We start from the raw sequence: 17,201 nt of genomic DNA on the forward strand, positions 1-17,201 counted from the left end.
CCTTCGCTCAGAAGAAGGACCATTATCTCCTCCTAGCTGGGGACTATCTGCTCTGACAGAAACAACCAAGGCCTTGCTGGAGGTATCTTGCTGATCTCAACCCTGCGGTGTGCACAAGGTTCACTGCTGTGAAAAGGGTTTGAGCTCCAACCCTATTTTATTAAATCTATTCATTTACCCTAACTCCACTCATCAGATTCCTATCATCTTATCAGAAAATAATAATACTAATCGCTTATTGTCACAAGTAGGCTACAATGAAGTTACTGTGAAAAGCCCCTAGTCGCCACATTCTGGCGCCTGTTCGTGGAGGCTGGAACGGGAATTGAACCCGTGCTGCTGGTCTGGTTCTGCATTACAAGCCACTGTCTTAGCCCACCGTGCTAAACCAGCCCCGGCACAGTGCCCGTGATTCTCCGTTCCGGAGGCAAAGTGTTCCCACCAGCAGAGAATTGCTGCTGGTAACCGCTGGTGACAGGAACGGGGCCCAGACTGTGAGGGCTGGATTCTCTGATTCTGGGGCAATGTCCCCACGCCGGCATTTTGCGCCAGCAAAAAGGGGGTAAAATGGCCGCCGATTCCCCGTTTTGCTGGGGGCTAGCATGAACGCAGCGTAGAGCACCCGGCTCTAGCTGCCGATACCGCCGGAGAATTGCCGGATCCGTGGCCACGCATGCGCGTGGCGGCAGCCTGCAGCCGCCTCGCCGTGCTACATGGCCGAGGCCGCTCGCGGACCCGGCCCGCGAAATAGTGCCCCCCCACTTTCGCCGGCTCGCACGCCCCGGACCATCCCCCCACAGTGGTCCCAGACCCTCATAAAGTCCCCCCTGCCCGTGGATCAGCCCTCCCCTGTCTGTGGCGGAGCTGGACTGAGTCTGTAGCCGCCACGCCGAGTTCCCGACGGATGAGACCACGCGTGACCGTCGCCTTCGGGAACTTGGCCGGTCGGGGGCAGAGCATCGGGGGGGTGGGCCTCAGGCAATGTCCTGAGGCCGTCGATACGTGGCGGGTGGACTCGGAGAGTACGCTTTGGAGGGGGCGGAGCAATGAGAAAGCGATGCCGCCGCTGATTTGGTCGGGAACTGTGATTCTCCGGCCGAACGTGATTTTGGCGTCCGGAGAATCCAGCCCTGAGTCTCTCTCCTTTAACAGGGGCCAGTGTCAGGGGCAGGTCCTCTGGGGAGCTCCATTGGGGGTGTTCAGGAAAGAGGGCACACATAATTACCCAGAAATGTAAGGGTCCAGTGAGAGGGTGGAATTGAAGGAAATCAGTATCAGTAAGGTAATGGTGCTGGGAAATGAATGGAGTTAAAGGCTGACAAATCTCCGTCCCAGATTATTAAAGGAAGTGGCTCTGGAAATGTTGGACACATTGGTGACCATCTCCAAAATTCTATAGACCCTGGAGCAGTTCCTGCAGATGGAGGGTGGCAAATATAACCCCACTGATTAAAAAGGGAGGGAGAGAAAAAAGGGAGAATTACAGTTAGTCTGACACCTGGGGTGAAATTCTCCCCCAACGGCGCGATGCCCGCCGACTGGCGCGGAAATGCGGCGCATGCGCGGGATCATCAGCGGCCGCTGACAGTTTCCCGGCGCATGCGCGGGAGCGTCAGCGGCCGCTGAAAGTTTCCCGCGCATGCGCAATGGGGAGAGTCTCTTCCGCCTCCGCCATGGTGGAGACCGTGGCGGAGGCGGTAGGGAAAGAGTGCCCCCACGGCAGAGGCCCGCCCACGGATCGGTGGGCCCCGATCGCGGGCCAGGCCACCGTGGGGGCACCCCCCGGGGCCAGATCGGCCCGCGCCCCCCCCAGGACCCCGGAGCCCGCCCACGCCGCCTGGTCCCGCCGGTAAATACCAGGTTTAATTAACGCCGGCGGGACAGGCAATTTCTGGGCGGGACTTTAGCCCATCCGGGCCGGAGAATTGAGTGGGGGGTCCTGCCAACCGGCGCGGCCCGATTCCCGCCCCCGCCCAATCTCCGGTACCGGAGACTTCGGCGGGGGAGGGGGCGGGATTCACGGCGGCCAATGGCCATTCTCCGACCCGGCGGGGGGTCGGAGAATGACGCCCCTGGAGTGGGGAAGATTCTAGAGTCAATTATAAAATATGCAATAACAGAACATTTGGAAAGCATTAACAGGATTGGACAAAGCCAGCATAGGCTTATGAAGCGCTTCAATAATTCACTGGAGTGTTTTCAGGATGTAACTAGTATAGATAAGGGAGAACCAGCAGGTGTGGTATATTTGGATTTTCAGAAGGATTTTGATAAGGTCATTCACAAGAGGTTAGTTGGCAAAAATTAAAGCACATGGGATTGTGGGAATGTAAGTGGATCAGGAATTGGTGACAGACAGGAAACAGAGTGGGAATCAATGGATCTTTTTCCGAGTCACAGGCAGTGACTAGTGAGGTACCAAATGGGTCAGTGTTTGGGCCCCAGCTGTTCACAATATATATACACAACCTGGATGAGGGAACCAAATGTAACATTTCCAAGTTTGTGGATGACACAAAACTGGGTGGAATTGTGAGTTGTGAGGAGGATGCAAGGAGGCTTCAAGGTGATTGAGACAAGTTGAGTGAGTGGACAAACACATGGCAGATGCAGGATAACGTGGCTAAATGTGAAGTTATTCACTGCGGTGTGAAAAACAGAAAGGAAGAGGATTATTTAAATGGTGATGTATTGGGAAGTGTGGATGTACAAAGGGATCTGGGTCCTTGTACACCAGCCAATCAAAGTGGAGAGGCAGCTGCAGCAAGCAATTAGGAAGGTGAATGGTTTGTTGGCCTTCATTGTGAGAGGATTGGAGTTCAGAAGTAGGGATGTGTCACTGCAGTTATACAGGGCCTTGGTGAGACCACACCTGGAGTATTGTGAGCAGTTTTGGTCTCCCTGCCTGAGAAAGGATTTACTTGTCACAGAGGGAGTGCAGCGGAGATTCACTCGGCTAATACTGGGGTTGGGGGGACAGTGCAATGAGGAGAGAATGATTCGACTGGGCCTGTGTTCACTCTGGTTTAGAAAAACGAGAGGAGATCTGATTGAAACGGATAAAATTCTAAAAGGGCTGGACAGACTAGATTCAGGGAGGATGTTTTCCCTGGTTGGGGAATCTCGAACCAGGGGACACAGTCTCAGGATACGGGGAAGACCATTCAGGACTGAGATTAGGAAATATTTCTTCATTCAAGGGGTTGTGAACCTGTGGAATTCTTGACCACAGGAGGTTACCACAAGTCACTGAATATATTCAAGAAAGAGACAGATACTTTTTACATTTCAATGGCATCAAGGGGTTTGGGGAGAAAGCGGGAATGTGGCATTGAGATAGAGGATCAGACACAATCATATTGAATGGTAAGCAGGCTCGAAGGGCCGAATGGCCTACTCCTTTTTTATATGTTTCTGTGTTTATGTGTGGGGTTTGGCGGAGGGGGGGGGTCCCCTGTGCTTGTGGGGGGTCGGGTTGCCCCTGTGTTTGTGGGGAGGGGGTTCCCCGTATCCGTGGGGGGTGGGGCTGTATTATTTTAACACAGATCAGGGCGCCCCGATCTCGGTGGAGCCGGCGTTGCCGGATCTATCAGGCCCCGCCCTGCCAGCGTGAGGGTGAAAACCACGGCCATAGATTTTCTGAGCTCAGAGTGCCAGAGAATCTGGAGAGAAAACTCAGCTGTGCAGCTGGAGAGCTACACACCGGCTTTCTCTCTCTAACCAGCTCTTTGTGCACAGAGAGCAAAATCCCACCCAATGTGTCAAAGAGCAGCACGGAGTTAATTCCTTATGTATTGTGAAAAAGGGTCAGGAATGACCAGGATGCTGAAGAGAATGGAGATTCTCGTCATTCACAAAAAGTCCCATCTGGTCAGTGTGTGAAATAGTCCCTCCGAATCAAACTGCCTCTGCCCGGCTTCACACACTGATCCCTGTTTGGGCAGAGATGTGAAAGTGAGTGTCTGCCTCCTCAAAACCAGACCGTTCCCGATTGGCAGCTTTGATTGGCAGCCTGCCCTGGAGAAGGAAAACTCTGATTTGAAACCCCAGCCATGGGTCAAATAGTAAAGTCTTCATTGGCTGACAGTGCGGAAGGAGACAGACAAGACCAATGGTCTGGATGTAGAAAGAGCTGCTGAGGCCCTCCAGCTTGTTTGGTATCGAGGGAAAGGACAAGTGTAAAGTTAAAAGCTGCAGCCTTTCAGCTGCTACACTGTGACACACATTACACCAGTGCAGCAATAGCTGCCTCAGAGCAGAGAGCGGCTCTGTACAAACCTCACCCACTTCAATATACTCACTGTGCAGCTTGTTCAACAAATCAACTCAACCAACACCCCCATCATCAGCACGGTAGCATTGTGGATAGCACAATTGCTTCACAGCTCCAGGGTCCCAGGTTCGATTCCGGCTTGGGTCACAGTCTGTGCGCAGTCTGCACATCCTCCCCGTGTGTGCTTGGGTTTCGTCCGGGTGCTCCGGTTTCCTCCCACAGTCCAAAGATGTGCAGGTTAGGTGGATTGGCCATGATAAATTGCCCTTAGTGTCCAAAATTGCCCTTAGTGTTTGGTGGGGTTACTGGGTTATGGGGATAGGGTGGAGGTGTTAACCTTGGGTAGGGTGCTCTTTCCAAGAGCCGGTGCAGACTCGATGGGCTGAATGGCCTCCTTCTGCACTGTAAATTCTATGATCTATAATCAGTATGAAAAGCCCTGCGGGCCGGGTGAGGAGTCAGCCAGCACCAGAGACATTTCAGACTCGCTTTTAAATCAAATATTATTCTTGGAAAAATTTCAGACAACCTTGTAATTCTCCAAAGCTGATTTTTATCAAAAAATCTTCATTTTCACAGTGATATAAGTTTCAGTCAAAATTCATAACAAATAAATACCAAACATCCAACTTGAGTTGGAGTCAGGCTGGGTTTACGTAAAGGGACAGGTCAGGAGGAGCTGGACAATATGTTTCAGTTTGTGTTTCCCACAAAGTAAAACACAACTTGACCATCCGTGCCTGGGGCTGCTTTGAGACAGAAGTATATGAAGGAGAGCAGCAGGCTGCCAGTCACTCACAGGACAAAATCCCCACCTTCTCCCATCCTCTCTCCACCCACCCCCACCACCAACAGACCTTCACTCCCATCGCCTGGGTTCAATTATTCCCTGTTGCTCCCTCTAATCCTGTTTACTCTTGATTCTGCTCCGGGTTTTGTCTCCAGCTCTCAAAGTGGGCAGGACCGAGAGCAGCAAATAACAATAATTCCTTGATGTGGAGATGCCGGCGTTGGACTGGGGTGGGCACAGTAAGAAGTCTGACACCAGGTTAAAGTCCAACAGGTTTGTTTCGAATTGCTCGCTGTCGGAGCACTGCTCCTTCCTCAGGTGAATTCCTTGAGTATTGCAGTGAACATCATGAGGGAATTACTGAACTGAATATGTTCAGTAGTGGAGCAGGAACATTGAAACTGAAAGTGGTTTGAATCAGGAAGTGCTGAGTGTGAACATGGCTTCCAGAGAGCAGGAAGAAAGTTTGTCCGAGGATTTAATTTGTTCCATTTGTCTTGATTTCTTCACTGATCCGGTTTCACTGGAGTGTGGACACAACTTCTGCCGCTCCTGTATCACCCAGTGTTGGGAAAAGGAGATAAACTCCTGCCCGGAATGTAGACAGGAGTTTCCAGAAAAAAACCTCAGAGCCAATCGGATCTTAGTGAATCTGTCTGAGAAAGCTCGAAAATTAAAGCTGAATGGGAAAGAGAAGGAAAGTAAACTTCACTGTGAGGAACATCAGGAAGAACTGAAGCTGTTTTGTGAAACTGACAAGAAATTGATCTGTCTGATTTGTAGAGATTCGCGGAAACACAAATCTCACAACTTTCTGCCGATGGTAGAAGCTGTTGAAATCTACAAGGTAAAAGGGAACAGATTTGATCCCCTGATTATCTGATCACATTTTCAGGATCTAACACTTTTATTTTCTGATTTTCTCTCCCAATCCCAGGATGGGGTGAAATCTTCCTTCGATTCTCTCACAGAGAAGAAATCGACGGTTCTAGAAATGGAGCAGCAGCAGAAACAGAAGATTTCCCAAATTAGGGTAAAGTCTCCCTGTGCTGAGCTTCCAAATTTAATTCATTATTTTGTTGTTTTTATTACAGAAACATATTATTTTTAATGTTTCTTCTTATAGAAACAGTCGGTCAGTCTGCAGAGTCACATCACATCCGAGTTCACTAAAATGCACCAGATTCTCACTGAGAAAGAGCAGCGTTTCATCCGAGATCTCAGGGAAGAAGAGGAAAAAATTCTAAAACCAATGGAGGAAAATCTTTGTGAAATTCAGGAGAATTTAAATTCTATTCAGGAGAAACTCTCAAAGTTGGAAAACCAGTTGGAACAAAAGGACGGAGTGAGATTTCTGAAGGTGAGGGATTATATTTCAGTTTCGTTCAGTGAAAGTTCACAGTCACAACATGATCCACACGAGCCTCCTCCCATCCTACTTCATTTCCCTGTCAATATATCCTTCTCTTCCTTTCTCCCTCATGTGTTTATCAAGCTTCTCCTTAAATGTATGCCTGGCTTTCCCTGGGTGGGTGGAATTTAATGTTGTTCCCCCCAGGGTACATTTAGTCAGGGTGTGGGGTGAGTGGAAGGGGACATGGGGAATGACACTGTGGAGTTTCTGTTGTCTTTCCATCTCTATACAGATTAAGTCTGTGGTGGTAAGTCTTGTGGGACAGCCTTCCTGTAACCAATTCAGCCCCTTAACAGGGCCATGAATGTTCTCATCCTGCTGTCACTGGTATTCCCTCAGCAATGAGCAGGGGTCTCACAATACGGGAAGCCTGAAAATCAAACCCTGTTGGGATTACTGGTGGGATTCTGGGAGGGGGTGAGGGAGAGGTGGTGGGATTGAGGATGTAGCGGGAATGCCCTTGTTCAGTTGCACTGTGTACCTGATTGAGGGACTGTAAGAGGTTCACACTCCCGTTTCCTCTGACTGATGGTTCTTGACTTGAGGATTTTATAAAGGACAAAATTACACAGACACGGGGATTGGCTCAATCACAAACTTGTTGTTTAGTGAAAACACTCCCAACACCCGAATACAAAGAGCTGTAAACTAGTGTAAATCACAACACACAGCATTTAATTGGTTTTCCAATTTAAATCCCTCCACAATTTAACCTCGGCTTCCACATAAACACACAAATCACCACAACTTATTAAAAAGCCTCTCCTGAAAATCCACAGACAAAACCCCACATTTCAGCCCAAACGTTCCTCAATTCAAATCCAAATCCCCCCCGGATTTGGATGTTACACTGAAGTTATTTTAAAACCTCAGCCCCAATCCCCCTCGGATTTGGCTGTTAAATTACAATTCCCCACCCGGCTGCTCCTTCTGGTGTGAATTGTAGGCCCGGGAGCCAGGTTGACCGTTCTTGACCCTCCTTCTTGACTGCAGTGCCAGACCCTTGGATCTTGTCCTTTTAATGATGATTCTTATCGGAATATCACAAACACATTTCCTGAAGCCATCCTGCTGGAGGGTCAGTGCTCAGCACCTTTCAATCTCTTTACACACTCATTTTCAATCCCAGGGTCGCGGCGTTCCCGATCGCGGGAAGTGGGATCCTCATAAAATCCAACCCATGGGATTTAAACTGAATTGGAAAAGCAGCAGTTAATGATGTTGGAATCAGGTTTAAACTGGCTTCACAGACTCATTAATGAGACTAATTAACTTCCTGCCGCTAGTCCGGTGCATTGACCCCTTCCCGACTCTGACTTAATCCCGGGAGGTTTTCCTGCCATCGACAGACTGAGCCGTGTCCTCTCGTGTGATTCCCTGTGTCCGGACACCATGCTCACTGCTGTGACAGACTGGAGTAAATTCCACCCCGTGTGACAGTGAGTTCCACATTCCCATCACTCTCTCGGCAAAGAAGTTTCTCCTGAACTCCCGATTGGATTTATTTGTAACTTTATAGTTGTGTTATGGAATTTGGAAGAACACAAGCTGCCACTTGATGCAGTTTTGAGTAACGGTTGCTCCAAACTTTGAAGTGAGTTCAATGTGTTTTATTGAACTATTAGCACAGTTCTCAATGAGTTCGACTCTCTGCTAATCTAAATGTAGTAACTCGGTCTAACTGAACCAGCCTTGCTCTAAGCCACGTGCTGGGGTGTGATGCTGAGGATACACCCTGTCTCACTCTGTAGATGTTGGTCTGTGGAAAGAGGCGGGGTGTGAGTGCCTCATCCCTTTTATAGTGAGATACCACCCCTCAGTGTCCTGACTGCTCATTGGTCGTGTCCAAATTCTATGTGTTCATTAGCTGCATGTTTGCATATCATAGAACATACTGTGCAGAAGGAGGCCATTCGGCCCATCGAGTCTGCACCGACCCACTTAAGCCCTCACTTCCACTCTAATCCCATAACCCAACAACCCTCCAAACCTTTTTGGACACTAAGGGCAATTTAGCATGGCCAATCCACCTAACCTTGCACGTCTTTGGACTGTGGGAGGAAACCGGAGCACCCAGAGGAAACCCACGCAGGCACGGGGAGAACATGCAGACTCCGCACAGTTAGTGACTCAGTGGGGAATCGAACCTGGGACCCTGGCGCTGTGACGTCACAGTGCTAGCCACTTGTGCTACCGTGCTACTATATCATGACATATATTATGTTTCTATCCCTATTTCTGGATTCTCTACAGTGTAAACATCTTCACTGAATCTATCGAACCCGACCCATTTCATCATTTGAAAGATCTCTATCAGGTCTTCCCTTTTCTACAGTAAAGTTGATCAATCTTTGCTGTTAGCTAAAGCCTCTCAGTTGCTGTCAATCTTTTTGATACTTTCTCCTGTGCTTCAATATCCTTTGTGGAACATCCTCTTTCTATTCCATGTCTGCAGCAATGGGAATTGACAATTCTCAGCAGCTTGTAACAATGTGAGGGTCATTTCTGCTTTCTGGATATAGACAGTCCGTCTCTGTCAACTCAGATTTGTGTTTTGTTTATTTCAGGAGGAAGCATCTCGGAAGAGGAGGTAGGACATGAACTTTACTGAAACTCAGGGCAAGTTGGTAAAATTACTCAGCAAAGTGTTTATGGTCAATTTATAATCAACTCTTTAATATTTACAGGATTAGCGATGAGAGGAAAAAGTTTTCACTAGCAGATGGTGTCCTGTCCATCGGAAAATACAACAGCCTTGTACAGTTCTCAATGTGGAGAGAAATGCTGGATGTCATTAACCCTGGTAAAACTCAGATAAGTTCCTCTGTCCTGATTTATATCTTATATTTCAATCATTATCCATATAAATATCAAAGACACCGGGCGGGATTCTCCGGTCCGCCAGCCTCCTTTTCCTGGGCAGCGGCCCTCACCGGCAGCGGGATTCTCAGTCTCCGCCACCTGCCAATGGGATTGCCCATTGTGGCCACCCCACACCGCCGGGAAACCCGCGGGCGTGGGGGCGCTGCCGGCGCAACGGAGAATCCGTCGGCAGAGAGAATGTTTAAGAGCTTTGTTATAAAGAAATGAGGATAAAAATGGTCCTGATTGGAATTAAAGTCTGATTCATGCACCGAATCCACTTTCTAAACATCATTCTCAGCTCGGTCAGCTGAAACTGTCGGCTCCCTAAACATCACCAATACAGGAACTCTCAGATGAAGCTCTGTCTCCAGAACCCATCGATACTTTACAAACTTCAGCAAGTGGAAACTCCGCCATTCCCAGCTGAACCTTTCCTCCCCAAAAATCCCAGAGTGACCGTATTTAACCGCGTGTTTCCCGGCGCTCGCAGTGCCGAGAAACACATGGCGATAAAACGCCCCCCACGTTGGGTAAGGTGCCTGTGGGGAACGCGGGGCCGAGGCCGCTCATCGCCCCGTTTTGTGCAGTGAGGAGCTCCGCTCGTCCGAACTCCTCAGTGCAGCGAGAGATCGGGACGCCATTTTAAAATGATATCCCGATCTCCCAGGCCACCGACGCCACCCCGACACCCCCCCCCCCCCCCCCCCCGCCAAGCACCAACTCACTTTGGGAGGGTCCCCAGCTCCCCCCGCAACACACACGCTGGACGCCCCCAGCCCGATCACCAGCACACAGAAAATGGCAGCTTGGCACATTGGCAGTGACAGCCTGGCAGTGCCCTTGTCAGCTAGCAGTGTGATGCAACTATCAATTCACTCAAAGACACGAGGAGAAGTAAACCGTGGTTTTAATCAGCTTAGAACAGTGCCTGCCTGCGACTGGAACAATACTGGGAACCGCCTGCAGGTCAGCTGCTCTTTATACTTCCTTTCAAGGGGAGGAGCCATGGGCAGAGCCCGTACATGCACCAACATATCCCCCTGTGGGTGAAGCCACACAATGGCCCATAGGTGGAGCCCACAGGGTTAACAACATAACACAACAGCAGAACATGATACAAATGCACTGGTGAATTATTAGCACTATACATTCCCCACACAGGGCCACCTGGGTGCCTGTGTGCTTTGTTTGGGGTGAGCTCTGCTATTTCCCTGCTTCCCCTGCAGTGGGGCTGAGCTTCTGATGAGTGAACTGAGGAGTGGCAGCACCTGGTGTGTCACTGATTGAGCTTGGCCACGCCCATCCCGGTGATGGCTCAGCCGGGGTCTGAGGCTTTCCAGAGGGGCGGCCTGGGTGGCTCCCAAATGACCAGAGGCTCTGTGAACATTTCCAGGACACAGTGAGCAGTCAGCAGAGTGAGCAGCCAGGGGCCTGTGAGTAGCACCAAAGGGGTGTGTTTAAAACCCAGACTGCAGCAATGGGGGTCTGAGCCAGGCCACCCCGATCCCGAGGGGGACACCCCGAGTGCACAGACCTGTCACCAAGTCGCTCCCCGTTACTCCCCCCGGCCCAGGCAGCCCCCCCAGCAAGTCCCACAATTATTGAGGCTGTTTGAGGGGTTTTTTCCCCTCTCTCTGCCCCTCAGCAGCCATGGAGCCCAGTCCCCGTTTGTAAATACTTGCACTAATTCACACCCGCGAGACTTCTGCCAGAGAGGGGCGGAGCATCGTGGAAGGGCGGAGCATACTGTGTCCAATCCGCTGATTAGATTTAAATCTATGTAAATGAGGGTGTTACATGGGCCCGCTGCAGGGCACAAACTTTGATTTCACCGCCAGGGAGGGACTGGAGCCTGGCGCGGAATCAGTGCCGGGCACAAACCTCGATTTGTGCATTACGCCCGATTCTCCGCCCGATCGCACTTCCGGTGCCGTGAAGCGGAGAATCCGCATTATTTGTTTCCACGGAGCAGAACGGAAATATCTCGGTGTTGAGATCTTCATCTAAATTTGTGAAGAGATTAGTTTATTTTGATGATGTCACCCACACCCCAGTTTTACACACACACACACAGTTACACACACACACAGTTACACACACACACACACGCACAGTTACACACACACACACAGTTACACACACACACAGTTAGACACACACACACACAGTTACAGACACAGTTACATGCACACAGTTACATACACACAGTTAGACACACACACAGTTACACACACAAAGTTACACACACACACAGTTACACACACAGTTACACACACATGCACACAGTTACACACACACAGTTACACGCACACCAACACACACGCAGTTACACACACACCGACACACACACAGTTACACACACACACACAGTAACACACACAGTTACACACACACAGTTACACACACACACAGTTACGCACACACACAGTTTCACGCACAGTTACACACACACAGTTACACACACAGTTACACACACCCACACACACAGTTACACACAGTTACACACACAGTTACACACATGCAGTTACACACACACAGTTACACACACACACAGTTACACACACACACACAGTTACACACACTCATACACACAGTTACGGACACACAGACAGTTACACGCACACAGTTACACGCACACACACAGTTATACACATATACAGTTACACACAAACGCACACACAGTTACACGCACACACAGTTACACACACACACAGTTTCACACACACACACCCACACAGTTACACACACACACACACAGTTATACACACAGTTTCACACACACAGTTACACACACACACACACACTTACACACACAGTTACACACACACAGTTGCACACACACATACACAGTAAACCCCCCCACACACGCACACACACACGGTTACACAGACACAGTTACACAGACACACAGTTACACACACACACAGTTACACTCTCACAGTTACACACACAGTTACACACACACACAGTTACACACACGCACACATAGTCTCTCCCCGATCCCCAGTGACTCTCCCCCGATCCCCAGTGAGTCTCTCCCCCGATCCCCAGTGAGTCTCTCCCCCCGATGTCCGGTGAGTCTCTCCCCATTCCCCAGTGAGTCTCTCCCCGATCCCCAGTGAGTCTCTCCCCCGATCCCCAGTGAGTCTCCCCCCCCGATCCCCAGTGAGTCGCACACCCTGATCCCCAGTGAGTCTCCCCCGAACCCCAGTGAGTCTCTCCCCCGATCCCCAGTGAGTCTCTCCCCGATCCCCAGTGAGTCTCTCCCCTGATCCGCAGTGAGTCTCTCGCCGATCCCCAGTGAGTCTCACCCCGATCACCAGTGAGTCTCCCCCCGAACCCCAGTGAGTCTCTCCCCGATCCCCAGTGAGTCTCTCCCCCGATCCCCAGTGAGTCTCTCCCCCGATCCCCAGTGAGTCTCTCCCAGATCCCCAGTGAGTCTCTCCCCGATCCCCAGTGAGTCTCTCCCCTGATCCCCAGTGAGTCTCCCCCCCCGATCCCCAGTGAGTCTCTCCCCGATCCCCAATGATTATCCCCCCGATCCCCAGTGAGTCTCCCCCCCGATCTCCAGTGAGTCTCCCCCTGATCCCCAGTGAGTCTCTCCCCGATCCCCAATGATTATCCCCCCGATCCCCAGTGAGTCTCCCCCCCGATCTCCAGTGAGTCTCTCCCCGATCCCCAGTGAGTCTCCCCCCGAACCCCAGTGAGTCTCTCCCCGATCCCCAGTGAGTCTCTCCCCCGATCCCCAGTGAGTCTCCCCCTATCGCCAGTGAGTCTCCCCCCCGATCCCCAGTGAGTCTCCTCCCCAATCCCCAGTGAGTCTCCCCCCCGATCCCCAGTGAGTCTCTCCCCGATCCTCAGTGAGTCTCCCCCCCGATCCCCAGTGAGTATCCCCCCGGTCCCCAGTGAGTCTCCTCCCCGGTCCCCAGTGAGTCTCCCCCCGATCCCCAGTGAGTCTCCCCCGATGCCCAGTGAGTCTCTCCCCTGATCCCCAGTGAGTGTCCACCCCCGATCCCCAATTGAGTCTCTCCCTGATCCCCAGTGAGTCTCCCTCGATGCCCAGTGAGTCCCTCCCCGATCCCAAGTGATTCTCTCCCCCGATCCCCAGTGAGTCTACCCCGATGCCCAGTGAGTCTCTCCCCCGTCCCCAGTGAGTCTCTCCCCCCGATGCCCAGTGAGTCTCTCCCCATTCCCCAGTGAGTCTCTCCCCGATCCCCAGTGAGTCTCTCCCCCGATCCCCAGTGAGTCTCCCCCCCCGATCCCCAGTGAGTCTCCCCCGAACCCCAGTGAGTCTCTCCCCCGATCCCCAGTGAGTCTCTCCCCGATCCCCAGTGAGTCTCTCCCCTGATCCGCAGTGAGTCTCTCTCCCCGATCCCCAGTGAGTCTCCCCCCGATCCCCAGTGAGTCTCTCCCCGATCCCCAGTGACTCTCTCCCCCGATCCCCAGTGAGTCTCTCCCCCGATCCCCAGTGAGTCTCTCCCCCGATCCCCAGTGCGTCTCTCCCCGATCCCCAGTGAGTCTCCTCCCCGATCCCCAGTGACTCTCTCGTCCGATCCCCAGTGACTCTCTCGTCCGATCCCCAGTGAGTCCCTCCCCCGATCCCCAGTGAGTCTCTGCCGATCCCCAGTGAGACCCCCAGCGGTCCCCAGTGAGTCTCCCCCCGATCCCCAGTGAGTCTTCCCCCGGTCCCCAGTAAGTCTCCTCCCCGGTCCCCAGAGAGTCTCCCCCGATCCCCAGTGAGTCTCCCCCGATGCCCAGTGAGTGTCCACCCCCGATCCCCAGTGAGTCTACCCCGATGCCCAGTGAGTCTCTCCCCCGATCCCCAGTGAGTCTCTCCCCCCGATGCCCAGTGAGTCTCTCCCCATTACCCAGTGAGTCTCTCCCCGATCCCCAGTGAGTCTCTCCCCCGATCCCCAGTGAGTCTCCCCCCCCGATCCCCAGCGAGCCGCACCCCCTGATCCCCAGTGAGTCTCCCCCGAACTCCAGTGAGTCTCTCCCCCGATCCCCAGTGAGTCGCTCCCCGATCCCCGGTGAGTCTATCCCCTGATCCGCAGTGAGTCTCTCTCCCCGATCCCCAGTGAGTCTCCCCCCGATCCCCAGTGAGTCTCCCCGATCCCCAGTGAGTCTCCCCCCCGATCCCCAGTGAGTCTCCCCCGATCCCCTGTGAGACTCACCCCCCGACCCCCAGTGAGTCTCTCCCCCGATCCCCAGTGCGTCTCTCCCCGATCCCCAGTGAGTCTCCCTCGATGCCCAGTGAGTCCCTCCCCGATCCCCAGTGATTCTCTCCCCCGATCCCCAGTGAGTCTACCCCGATGCCCAGTGAGTCTCTCCCCCCGATGCCCAGTGAGTCTCTCCCCAATCCCCAGTGAGTCTCTCCCCGATCCACTGTGAGTCTCTCCCCCGATCCCCAGTGAGTCTCCCCCCCCGTTCCCCAGTGAGTCGCACCCCCTGATCCCCAGTGAGTCTCCCCCGAACCCCAGTGAGTCTCTCCCCCGATCCCCAGTGAGTCTCTCCCCGATCCCCAGTGAGTCTCTCCCCTGATCCGCAGTGAGTCTCTCTCCCCGATCCCCAGTGAGTCTCCCCCCGATCCCCAGTGAGTCTCCCCCCGATCCCCAGTGAATCTCTCCCCGATCCCCAGTGAGTCTCTCCCCCGATCCCCAGAGAGTCTCAGCCCCGATCCCCAGTGAGTCTCTCCCCCGATCCCCAGTGCGTCTCTCCCCGATCCCCAGTGAGTCTCCTCCCCGATCCCCAGTGAATCACTCCCCGATACCCAGTGAGTCTCTCCCCCGATCCCCAGTGAGTCTCCCCCCGATCGCCAGTGAGTCTCCCCCCGATCCCCAGTGAGTCTCCTCCCCAATCCCCAGTGATTCTCCCCCCCGATCCCCAGTGAGTCTCTCCCCGATCCCCAGTGAGTATCTCCCCGATCCCCAGTGAGTCTCTCCCCCGAACCCCAGTGAGTCTCTCCCCCGATCCCCAGTGAGTCTCTCCCCCGATCGCCAGTGAGTCTCTCCCCCGATCCCCAGTGCGTCTCTCCCCGATCCCCAGTGAGTCTCCTCCCCGATCCCCAGTGACTCTCTCGTCCGATCCCCAGTGAGGCCCTCCCCCGATCCCCAGTGAGTCGCTCCTCCAGTCCCCAGTGAGTCACTCCCCGAACCCCAGTGAGACCTCCACCGGTCCCCAGTGAGTCTCCCCCCGATCCCCAGTGAGTCTCCCCCCGGTCCCCAGTGAGTCTCCTCCCCGGTCCCCAGTGAGTCTCCCCCCGATCCCCAGTGAGTCTCCCCCGATGCCCAGTGAGTCTCTCCCCTGATCCCCAGTGAGTGTCCACCCCCGATCCCCAGTGAGTATCTCCCCGATCCCCAGTGAGTCTCCCTCGATGCCCAGTGAGTCCCTCCCCGATCCCAAGTGATTCTCTCCCCCGATCCCCAGTGAGTCTACCCCGATGCCCAGTGAGTCTCTCCCCCGATCCCCAGTGAGTCTCTCCCCCCGATGCCCAGTGAGTCTCTCCCCATTCCCCAGTGAGTCTCTCCCCGATCCCCAGTGAGTCTCTCCCCCGATCCCCAGTGAGTCTCCCCCCCCGATCCCCAGTGAGTCGCACCACCTGATCCCCAGTGAGTCTCCCCCGAACTCCAGTGAGTCTCTCTCCCGATCCCCAGTGAGTCTCTCCCCTGATCCGCAGTGAGTCTCTCTCCCCGATCCCCAGTGCGTCTCCCCCCGATCCCCAGTGAGTCTCCTCCCCGATCCCCAGTGACTCTCTCGTCCGATCCCCAGTGACTCTCTCGTCCGATCCCCAGTGAGTCCCTCCCCCGATCCCCAGTGAGTCTCTCCTCCGATCCCCAGTGAGATCCCCACCGGTCCCCAGTGAGTCTCCCCCCGATCCCCAGTGAGTCTCCCCCCGGTCCCCAGTGAGTCTCCCCCCGGTCCCCAGTGAGTCTCCTCCCTGATCCCCAGTGAGTCTCCCCCCGATCCCCAGTGAGTCTCCCCCGATGCCCAGTGAGTGTCCACCCACGATCCCCAGTTAGTCTCTCCCCGATCCCCAGTGAGTCTCCCTCGATGCCCAGTGAGTCCCTCCCCGATCCCCAGTGATTCTCTCCCCCGATCCCCAGTGAGTCTACCCCGATGCCCAGTGAGTCTCTCCCCCGATCCCCAGTGAGTCTCTCCCCCCGATGCCCAGTGAGTCTCTCCCCATTCCCTAGTGAGTCTCTCCCCGATCCCCAGTGAGTCTCTCCCCCGATCCCCAGTGAGTCTCCCCCCCCGATCCCCAGTGAGTCTCCCCCCGATCCCCAGTGAGTCTCCCCCCGATCCCCAGTGAGTCTCCCCCGATCTCCAGTGAGTCTCCCCCCCGATCCCCAGTGAGTCTCTCCCCATTACCCAGTGAGTCTCTCCCCGATCCCCAGTGAGTCTCTCCCCCGATCCCCAGTGAGTCTCCCCCCCCGATCCCCAGCGAGCCGCACCCCCTGATCCCCAGTGAGTCTCCCCCGAACTCCAGTGAGTCTCTCCCCCGATCCCCAGTGAGTCGCTCCCCGATCCCCGGTGAGTCTATCCCCTGATCCGCAGTGAGTCTCTCTCCCCGATCCCCAGTGAGTCTCCCCCCGATCCCCAGTGAGTCTCCCCGATCCCCAGTGAGTCTCCCCCCCGATCCCCAGTGAGTCTCCCCCGATCCCCTGTGAGACTCACCCCCCGACCCCCAGTGAGTCTCTCCCCCGATCCCCAGTGCGTCTCTCCCCGATCCCCAGTGAGTCTCCCTCGATGCCCAGTGAGTCCCTCCCCGATCCCCAGTGATTCTCTCCCCCGATCCCCAGTGAGTCTACCCCGATGCCCAGTGAGTCTCTCCCCCCGATGCCCAGTGAGTCTCTCCCCAA

General features: G+C 54.0%; 2 protein-coding genes across 2 annotated transcripts in view; both read left to right on the forward strand.

Annotated features, from left to right (window-relative positions):
* Positions 1–17,201, forward strand: part of LOC140389174 (uncharacterized) — a 169,390-nt gene that overhangs the window by 138,252 nt on the left and 13,937 nt on the right. Inside the window, exon 15 of the mRNA XM_072473335.1 lies at positions 9,165–9,280. Coding sequence (XP_072329436.1) covers positions 9,165–9,280 — 116 coding nt within the window. The remainder of the gene's footprint in view (positions 1–9,164; positions 9,281–17,201) is intronic.
* LOC140390534 (zinc-binding protein A33-like) lies at positions 5,179–9,198 on the forward strand. The gene is made up of 4 exons (XM_072475704.1): positions 5,179–5,910; positions 6,001–6,096; positions 6,190–6,423; positions 9,045–9,198. Exons 1-4 carry the CDS (start codon positions 5,503–5,505, stop codon positions 9,069–9,071), a joined length of 765 nt encoding a protein of 254 aa, XP_072331805.1. The 5' UTR covers positions 5,179–5,502; the 3' UTR covers positions 9,072–9,198.

Source organism: Scyliorhinus torazame, chromosome 14, assembly GCF_047496885.1.
Source record: "Scyliorhinus torazame isolate Kashiwa2021f chromosome 14, sScyTor2.1, whole genome shotgun sequence".
Taxonomy (NCBI): Eukaryota; Metazoa; Chordata; class Chondrichthyes; order Carcharhiniformes; family Scyliorhinidae; genus Scyliorhinus; species Scyliorhinus torazame.

What these genes read in the sequence shown, in the direction of transcription:
- LOC140390534 (XM_072475704.1), top strand. Translation starts at nt 5,503, where the DNA reads ATGGCTTCCAGAGAGCAGGAAGAAAGTTTGTCCGAGGATTTAATTTGT. An exon ending in AAGCTGTTGAAATCTACAAG is followed by an intron (nt 5,911 to 6,000) that starts GTAAAAGGGAAC and finishes TCCCAATCCCAG; the next exon opens with GATGGGGTGAAATCTTCCTT. An exon ending in ACGGAGTGAGATTTCTGAAG is followed by an intron (nt 6,424 to 9,044) that starts GTGAGGGATTAT and finishes TGTTTATTTCAG; the next exon opens with GAGGAAGCATCTCGGAAGAG.